The 10071-nt window shown below is 45.6% G+C and overlaps 1 protein-coding gene across 1 annotated transcript; it reads right to left on the bottom strand.

Annotated features, from left to right (window-relative positions):
* Nucleotides 1–366: 366 nt before the first annotated feature.
* Nucleotides 367–1766, bottom strand: LOC139228831 (putative nuclease HARBI1). The gene is made up of 2 exons (XM_070860261.1): nucleotides 1052–1766; nucleotides 367–722 (listed from the first exon to the last, which is right to left on the bottom strand). The coding sequence occupies exons 1-2, from the start codon at nucleotides 1764–1766 to the stop codon at nucleotides 367–369; spliced, it is 1071 nt and encodes a 356-aa protein (XP_070716362.1).
* Between the last annotated feature and the right edge of the window lie 8305 nt (nucleotides 1767–10071).

Here is a 10071-nt window from a genome sequence, read left to right as displayed (position 1 = left end):
GAGCCAAGGCCAATTGAACGCACCGAGGAGGGTGTTGGCCTTCCAGGGCCACAGCTGGTTGAGGGCATCCTAGAAGGACATCTGTAGTTATGACACCTGAAACATAGCAGCTTTCCCAGACACATGATGCAGCCCCAGGGGAGACACTGCGGCATAGTTTGAGAATGGATTTGTGTAAGAGACACAAGGGTGATAAATTATTATGTGTATGTTTTATGCAACTTTTTTTCTTCTGTAATAAATCTTTATTTTGTGTTCCCATATCTGTGCAGGTCTCTCATTTCAGTGTGGGCAATGATGTGTGAAAGGGTTCATTGGGATGGCCATGGCTATGCAAAGATGAAGGGTGAAGTGGGCATGAACTCATCAGAAGTGAGCAGCAATGAGATGGTTCTGCACTTCCCTTGCAGGATTTGAATGGCGACACCAGCTCTTGCGTGGCCGACGACCTGCGTCGTGGTCCTCCTCCAGTGCCTCCTCCTCCTCTGCCTGCGCGTCGTGCTCCTGCGCCTCTTCCTCCTCCTGGTGCTCCTCCGCAGGTGGTACTGCTGCCTCGTCCTCTAATGGTTGTGGCCTCATGATTGCCAGGTTGTGAAGCATGCAGCAGACAACGACAAATAGGGAGACCCGCTCAGGCAAGTACTGCGGCACTCCTCCTGAGCGATCCAGTCGAAACCTCCGTTTAAGGATTCTGATGGTCTGCTCAATGATGCACCTGGTGGCTGAATGAGAGTCATTGTAAGATTGCACTGGTACGCTCGCAGCCTTCCGCAAAAGGTGGGCACCGGGGGGACTGGAGTGTATCACCTCTCGGCAGCCAAGTTTTTATTTGATTTAAGTTTCAGTTTTATTTGGAAATTTGTAGGTTCTAGTGCCCTTGCCAAAAGCGGGTACTTGATTTAATTGTTCTACCAAAAATAGTTGTACGATTGCTGCGCAGTAGTCCTGGGGTGGTGAAGGGGAGTCAGCAGCCAAGTGCACAGTGGGTAGCCCTTGTCTCTAAGGAACCAAACGCAATCTTGGTTTGGCCCAGCAAAGGCGCCTGCCACACCGATCTGCCGCAGGATGAAAGCATTGTGGCTGCTGCCAGGACACAGGGCATCAACTGCCATGATATTGCGGTTGTGGTCGCACATCAGCTGGACAGTGAAGGAGTGGAATCCCTTGCGGTTGCGGAACATCTTGGTGTTCTGTGGTGCCCTCAATGCGACATGGGTGTAGTCTATGGCGTCCTGAACTTTGGGGAAGCCCGCAATGTGCACAAATCCGGTTTGCCGCTCCAACTGCTTTACTCTGCTCATAGGGAAGGATATGTAGTCCCTCCTCATCTTGAACAGAGCATTTGTCATCTGACGGATGGGGCTATGCATGGCAAACTGCGAGATGTTCGAGATGCCTACTTTTGCAGCTTGAAAAGATCCAGTCGCATAGAAATTGAGGGCGATTGTGACCTTGGATACAATGGTCAGAGGTGTCCTCAACCTTGTTTGAGGTTGCAGGTCTGACTGCAGGAGATTGCGCAGCACCGTCACGAGGTCCTTGCGGAATTGCAGTCTCTGGAGACACTGGTCATCAGTCAGGTCCATGTAGGAGAACTGCTGTCTGTAGACCCTTTGACGATAGGGCCTTTTGCCGTCATGTCTATGTAGGTGTCTTCCTCTGATAGCTGCCTCATTGCCTTCTCCATCCTGCTCTTTTTGGTCCTCACCCTCTGCAGTCTGGTGTTGGCAAGCATCTGCCTCCTGTGCATGCTGCATGCTGTCCATCTGGGCCACTATGTGGTGCTGAGGGTCTGCATAGCTGACCCTCTTCCTGACAGCAGACCCTTCCTGAGGCCCTTCATGCTGCACCTCTCTGGGTTCAGCTCTGTCGCCATCTCCTTGACCTTCTGCATCTTCCTCAGCCCTGTGTGCTGCGTCCCTTGCCCGCTGCCTCTCCAGTCATTGGCACTGGCGCTGCCTTCTCCCGCATACCTCCCTGCTGCGCACAATGTGCAGGAGGCGTTGCACTACCAGCACTGACCCCATTTAGTTCTCCTCCTCAAGCCCAGCCTTCTCAATCACAGCTCTCTATTGTAGAGTATGAAGAGCCAGGGCCACTATAACTCAGTCCCACTGTCAACAAAGCTACTCGTAATGGTTGAAAAAGTCCAAAAAAAACTCCCGACAAGAATGCTGCTGGATGCAACACACCTTTAAATGCCGCTGGCGGTCTTGAGCAAGAAATGTGTACCAACCTACAAACCTGTCGTTGCCACCGACAGGCTGCCGGGAGATGATTTGAGCTGAATTTGGCTTCCAACACATCTGCAGGAGCGGGACGGATATCTTCACTGCCTGAAAAACCCTTGAGGGCAATGCCACGAACGTTGGCCAGACTGCCGTGATTCGGCGGTCATTCCAAACCGACCTGCGGCCCCACTTTCAACCGGCCTGATGTCTTATAGCAAGGGGCAATTTCTTTGAGAGAGATTTTCACTTTGTTGCAATCGTGTAAAATGAGCGATAGCAAATTGGCAGCCCGTTTAACATTTCTCCCGATTTTCATTTCTATTGACTTCAGGTCATTAATCTTAAAGGAGGAGAGGGAGGTGTAGCATCTTCGAGAGGGAATTCCACAGCTTAGAGCCTAGATGGCTGAAGACACGACCATCAATCATGGAGTATGCACAAGAAGCCAGAATTGGAAAAGCCCAGAGTTCTCAAAGGGTTGTAGGCACATCTATAAAGCATAAATTTAGCTATCTGTAGACTTTGTAAGCTTAAATATGAATTATAGATCAGAATTTTTTTGACAATTTCTGTAATTAAGGAAAATATGAATAATATTTGATTAACTTTATCTTTAAGATAATTTATTTTGCTTTGAAAATCCAATACTGTATTACTAGTGTAGGTGGCTTTCTCGGGCATACCGAAAACGCACCTCCTACTACAAGTTCTGGACGATAGGGATTATATGGAAAGATCAGACTTGGAAACACGTTTTTTGGGCTCAACCTTATTGAGTTTAATAAGATTAACAACACCACTCATAAACAGTGCAAAACAGTACAACCCTGGCTTATCCAATAAGCCCTGCTGTGCTAATTTACCACGGCTTAAGAAAATACCCCTCCCGTGAAATAAACTAACACAGGACCCCTCCCAGCACTAAACCCTTTGGGTTTGATTGGGACTTACAATCACCCCTTCACACAGCTAAGTGGTCTTGCGGTTGTGTAGGCGCTGGCAATATGCTCACCCTGATTTCCCATTGTCTTGCTTGCAGCTTCTTCCTGTATGTCTCACTCCTGGGCTTTCTTTCTGAGCTTTTTCCTCCTGTGCTGTTGCAGGAGGTGGTGTCAGTGGGATCAGCTTGCCTTCCCTGACCCAGAGCGGTTGCAAGTCGCTCCCACTCCCTGGTTCTCGAGTCTGGATTTATTAATCAGGGCGTGATAAAGTACAGCAGACAACTGTTTTGTACAAAGAAATGTATGGTTTTTATTCAAGAAGAATGAATACATCTTTTATTAAAAGTGAGAAAACTTATCACTTTAGATGAGAGAAAACTTATCACTTTAAATGAGAGAAAACTTATCACTCTAATGGGGAATCCTTTACTCAAACACAAGAGAATACACCGCAGTACAACACCTCCCACCTCCCAATTCCCCCTATCTAACTAGTTTAGGCTCTGGGGCTTCAGGGACTATGCTCACCAATCCTTCCTTGACAGTCGGTAATGGGTCACGGTTTCGGGGTGCGTTGGATTTTGTCGATTCTGCTAGCTGTACCCCGAACATAGGAGAGGACTTCTTGCTGCGTGTTCCTCAGTTGGGTGGTGTCCACTGATGCAGTAGGGCGCGTATTGGATTTATAGGGTAAGTACCCACTTTCTTCCTTCAGCAGTAGGTTTTAAAGTTCTTTTAGGTAATGTTTTACCCGTTTGGTAGCTCAGGATAGCTTGTAGGATGGAAACAGCTTGCGAATCTTCGGGTTTTCATCGAGTTGACTGGTTTGGAAATCGTTGGTCGCAGTGGCTTAATATTACCAATTTGGTTGCTGGTAATATCTTGGCGGTTGCTTCATGAGCCTCTTGCTGCAGCGGCGTTCTTGGTGTCCTGGTCGTTTGTGATGCTGTTTTGGTTGATGTTCTGAAGAACCAGGTTAACGAAGCTGGTGTGCTGGTCTTGAAATCTGCTAGGTCTGAAGCATACAAAACTGGTTTAGAAGCCAAGTGCAGTCCTGGCTGTAAAAACAGGCCTTAATTATACTTTGAGTGACTTCCTTATCTGTCCCCAAATCAACTTTGTTTCTTTGTTTAGGTTTTGCAGCCCAGCTAACTGAAACTTGATTAAGTTTTGATCTGGCATTGATAGACTTTTCTGAGTTGATGAGCTCTTGTCCATTGTGATAGCACTGTTTTTTTGCTTCCGGAAGTCTGGCCTGAGCCAGATATTTTATGCCTGTTGAAAAGATGTTGGAATATGTATGTGACATTTGGGTCCTCTGGGTGGGGTGATAATGTTTCTTCCGTGGTCGATTGTTTAAATGCTAATGTTTTCTAGGGGCAGGTTTCGGGGGTAAACAGTTCCCAGACAATTTGATTAGCTCCAATGTCCAAACTGGCCTTTTAGAGGTTGACCCCACGCCTTTTCTTGCAGATCGAACATTCACCTTTTAAAAATACCAAACTTGGTTAAAACTCGTATATTTTTTCCATAAGTATTTTAGGATCCCAAACTTTCTGGTGGATAGTTCCAAATTAAATTTCCTTTCCAATAAGTCCAAACACTGGGGGGTTCTCCCATGAATTTTGCAACTCTACAGTTCCCCCTGTGACACTTTACATACTTGAGTGTCATGCTAGGTGAGCAAAATTCCTGACTCCCGAGTGTCAACCTTCTCCTGTAATTTACCTAGCTAAACCCAAACGTATATTCCCCTTGAAATGTATTACTGTTTACAGGTAAATTCAGTCATAAGTTACATTACAGCATAGAGGGGGTCCAATGCCCCTCCATTACTCCAGTTTCACAAAAAAAATACACAGCAAAACAGACATAGTAAAAACCTTTTAATACTTGACCTCTACGTTTTCTTTACAGCAGGTGGAATCTAAATCGGACCTCACTGGGTGACTGTGAATTTTCTGCAGTGTCCTATCATATTTTGTGTTTTCCTCCCTGATACAACCCTTAAGTTCAGCTAGGGCTCATCCAGCACCCTCTGGTGCTGGGACCAATGACCTCTGCCTCTTACCCTGCAGGTAGTACACCATAGATAAAGAATAGTCGCGAGCTGGCAGATAACTAAACCGTGGGAAGCTATTCTGATCCCGGCAGGGACCTCTATATTTCTGAAAATATCCCACCAGGGTGGAACTGTGATCTCCGAAATCTCGACCCCTCTCTCAATTGTTTTTTGTTCTAAAGTATAGAAAAGTTTCTGTGATACTTCTACAGCTTTCAGTAGGGAGGTAAGATGTTCGGGTTGAGGGAGGATTTCATAGCCAAAATGTGTAACATAATCCTGCAGGTTTGTAATGTCTTCCTTCACAGTGAGGTGAACAGTGGAGGATTCAGGAATGGGGACAATCCATTCCTGAGCCACTTGAATTTCTGCCTCGGGTTTGAAACAGAAATTGCTGTCACTCACCGGACACTAGAAGTGTCCATGCTGGTAGTGGGGCGCACTGGTGGTGACACAATATGTCCCACCTCCTATATATGCTACCTGTGGAGGAACATGGTCTTCTTTGTGCCATCACTTCCATGGTGCAATTGATAGGATCCGTGCCTGCAGGAGCAAACCCACATTCTGATCGAGCAAAACCATCATCCATGCTATTAACAATATCCGTTCCGTACTGAACACTGTGGCTACATCGTTCCAGGTCCCTCTTCTCTGCCTCCCGGACCCCACACTATTCCCAATATTCAGATCACAAAGCTGTTCTTTATCTACACGTCCATAGTCCAGTTCAAAAAATTCCTGAAACATCATTTTTAACAGAGCTTCATAAAGCTTCTCCGTCTTCTTCGGGCACCACACAGGCAGGTGGACTTCAGTCAGGTTCAGCATCACGGATGCCACGGAGTAGTGCCCGTTCTGAAACAAAACTTTGTCAGTAGGGAATTAACACCAACCCATTCCCCGGACCCCTGGTGGAGGTGGGGCACCTTTCTACAGTCGTCTGTACCATCGGGGCTCTGGGCGGGGGCTTCCTGGTGTATGATATGAGCTCTGTGGCATTGATGGTATTTGGGGGATTTGGGATCACACAGACATTGGGCCTCAAACCCACATAGACAAGACAGACAAGACATGACACAGAAACATAGAAAATAGGTGCAGGAATAGGCCATTCGGCCCTTCGAGCCTGCACTGCCATTCAATAAGATCATGGCTGATCATTCCCTCAGTAACCCTTTCCTGCTTTCTCTCCATACCCCTTGATCTCCTTAGCCGTAAGGGCCATATCTAAATCCCTCTTCAATATATCCAATGAACTGGCATCAACAACTCTCTGCAGCAGGGAATTCCACAGGTTAACAACTCTCTGAGTGAAGAAGTTTCTCCTCATCTAAGTCCTAAGACAATGTCCCCTGGTTCTGGACTTCCCCAACATCGGGAACATTCTTCCCGCATCTAACCTGTTCAGTTCCGTCAGAATCTTATACGTTTCCATGAGATCCCTTCTTATCCTTCTAAACTCCAGTGAATAAAGGCCCAGTTGATCCAGTCTCTTCTCATATGACAGTCCAGCCATCTCTGGAATCAGTCTGGTGAACCTTTGCTGCACTCCCTCAATAGCAAGAGCATCCTTCCTCAGATTTGGAGACTAAAACGGAACACAATATTCCAGGTGAGGCCTTACTAAGGCCCTGTACAACTGCACTAAGGTCTCCCTGCTCCGATACTCAAATCCCCTAGCTACGAAGGTCAACATACCATTTGCCTTCTTCATCGCCTGCTGTACCTGCATGCCAACTTTCAATGACTGATGAACCATGACATCCAGGTCTCATTGCACCTCCCCTTTTTCTAATCTGCCGCCATTCAGATAATATTCCATCTTCGCGTTTTTGCCCCCAAAGTGGATAACCTCACGTTTATCCACATTATACTGCATCTGCCATGCATTTGCCCACTCATCTAACCTGTCCAAGTCACCCTGCAGCCTCTTAGCGTCCTCCTCACAGCTCGCACCACCACCCAGTTTAGTCTCATCTGCAAACTTGGAGATATTACACTCAATTCCTTCATCTAAATCGTTAATGTATATTGTAAAGAGCTGGGATCCCAGCCTGAGCCCTGCGGCACTCCACTAGTCACTGCCTGCCATTCTGAAAAGGACCCGTTTATCTCGACTCTCTGCTTCCTGTCTGCCAACCAGTTCTCTATCCATGTCAGTATATTATCCCCAATACCATGCGCTTTGATTTTGCACACCAATCTCTTGTGCGGGACCTTGTCAAAAGCCTTTTGAAAGTTCCATTACACCACATCCACTGGTTCTCCCTTGTCCACTCTGCTAGTTACATCCTCAAAAAATTCCAGAAGATTCGTCAAGCATGATTTCTCTTTCATAAATCCATGCTGACTTGGACCGATCCTGTCACTGCTTTCCAAATGAGCTGCTATTTCATCCTTAATGATTGATTCCAACATTTTCCCCACTACTGATGTCAGGCTAACTGGTCTATAATTACCAGCTTTCTCTCTCCCTCCCTTTTAAAAAAGTGGTGTTACATTAGCTACCCTCCAGTCCATAGGAACTGATCCAGAGTCGATAGACTGTTGGAAAATGATCAGCAATGCATCCACTATTTCTAGGGACACTTCTTTAACTACTCAGGGATGCAGACTATCAGGCCTGGGGATTTATCGGCCTTCAATCCCATCAATTTCCCTAACACAATTTCCCACCTAATAAGGATATCCTTCAGTTCCTCTTTCTCACTAGACCCACTGTCCCCTAGTACATCCAGAAGGTTATTTGTGTCTTCCTTCGTGAAGACAGAACCGAAGTATTGGTTCAATTGGTCTGCCATTTCTTTGTTCTCCATTATAAATTCACCTGAATCCGACTGCAAGGGACCTACGTTCGTCTTCACTAATCTTTTTCTCTTCACATATTTATAGAAGCTTTTGCAGTCAGTTTTTATGTTCCCTGCAAGCTTCCTCTTCTGCTCTATTTTCCCCCTCTTAATTAAACCCTTAGTCCTCCTCTGTTGAATTCTAAATTTCTTCCAGTCCTCAGGTTTGTTGCTTTTTCTAGCCAATTTATATGCCTCTTCCTTGGTTTTAACACTAGCCTTCGTTTCCCTTGTTTCTCCTTCCACCACCTTACTCAACACAATCTCGTATCTTTGGCTCGATTCGTTCCTATCAAGACAAAAAATGAAAAAAAAACTTTTGCTCTGTTGGAGACGACCCCCCACAGGTCCTTCTCCAGTTATTCACATTTTTTTCATCTTTAAATCATTTTAGCTAAGTCAAATGTCCAGCCTTTGTGATCTAAATTACTGGAGTTCACACAGCACTGCCCCATCCAGGTTCAAGTTCATCGACACCTTGAGGTCATTTCCCTATAAATCAATTACACCTCTCCGGTAATTGCCTGCTTGAAAGAAAAAGAAAAGAACATCCATTAATTCTTCAAGCTGGTTTTCCCTTACTGTTACTGAGGGAAAACATCCACTCAAATATAACTTAAAATATAACTTCAAAATTTTACAACTGCTTAGAATAATTATTTCACTCTTGACAAGGTGTTGCTTTCTGCTTGGACAGAGTGTTACCTTTTTTTTTCGACAAACACGCATACTAATGCATGGTACCACGCATACCAACAGCTTACACATTACAATGGTTCTCTCCTTCATGCATAATAGTAGCACACAGCCTTTTCTCCACTGGTCACATTCTTGAATTGGTCAGAAAATTTTTATTTTAAAATACCAAATATATGTGATTGCCTCATGTCCGGAACTAGAGGTTTTTCACACAATTTAAATCAACCAAAATTCCACCATGGCCATAATGAAAGATTGGTTTTCCCAGGTTAATTCACCACAATTCCAAATGAATTCAAACCAATTTCAAACTAACCAGTGCCAGTCGTAAACAAACTATACAGACACACACACACTTAAACACAAGTTACAAACCATCCACAAGCTTTTAATTTTACCATTCACACTGATACATCAGAGATTTTTAGTCCAGCATTTCTCCACCTGTGCCCATAACCTGTAATGCGGCCACTAAAATTTGTACTGGGTTGTCGGCTGCCTTCCTGTGGCTCTGTTTTGCCTCAGCACCCTCGTAACCTGGTTTCCCTCTTTTCGGGAGCCGACAATTCCGGCTCCAGTGTCCCAAATTCCCACAGTTATAACGCTCTTGAGATTGACCCGCATTACCTCCCTCTTGTCTCCCTGTGCCCATAATGTTCCCAGCGTGTAGGGTGTATAAATCTGCTTTGTCTATGTTGCCAAAATCTAACTCGTAAAATTTCTTGAACATTTCTCTGAGTAGGGCCTGGTATAGCTGTTCCGTTTCCTTCGGGCACCACGCAGGTAAGCGTACTTCTGTAAGGTTTAAGATGACTGAAGCTACTGCGTAGTGTACCCCCTAGTATTCTTTGATGTCACCTCTGTGACCCGTACTCACCCCCATTAGGGCAAGCAGGAGCAAAGACCCTCTCATCATTCGGTTCCTTCCCTGTAGGGACATAAGAACATAAGAACATAAGAATTAGGAACAGGAGTAGGCCATCTAGCCCCTTGAGCCTGCTCCGCCATTCAAAAAGATCATGGCTGATCTGGCCGTGGACTCAGCTCCACTTACCCGCCCTCTCCCCGTAACCCTTAATTCCCTTATTGGTTAAAAATCTATCTATCTGTGATTTGAATACATTCAATGAGCTAGCCTCAACTGCTTCCTTGGGCAGAGAATTCCACAGATTCATAACCTTCTGGGAGAAGAAATTCCTTCTCAACTCGGTTTTAAATTGGCTCCTCCGTATTTTGAGGCTGTGCACCCTAGTTCTAGTCTCCCCGACCAGTGGAAACAACCTCTCTGC

Source organism: Pristiophorus japonicus, chromosome 2, assembly GCF_044704955.1.
Source record: "Pristiophorus japonicus isolate sPriJap1 chromosome 2, sPriJap1.hap1, whole genome shotgun sequence".
In the NCBI taxonomy this organism is placed as follows: domain Eukaryota; kingdom Metazoa; phylum Chordata; class Chondrichthyes; family Pristiophoridae; genus Pristiophorus; species Pristiophorus japonicus.
This window is presented reverse-complemented; position numbering and strand designations above follow the sequence as displayed.

What these genes read in the sequence shown, in the direction of transcription:
- LOC139228831 (XM_070860261.1), bottom strand. Translation starts at nt 1,766, where the DNA reads ATGGACAGCATGCAGCATGCACAGGAGGCAGATGCTTGCCAACACCAG. An exon ending in TTTCATCCTGCGGCAGATCG is followed by an intron (nt 723 to 1,051) that starts GTGTGGCAGGCG and finishes ACTCTCATTCAG; the next exon opens with CCACCAGGTGCATCATTGAG.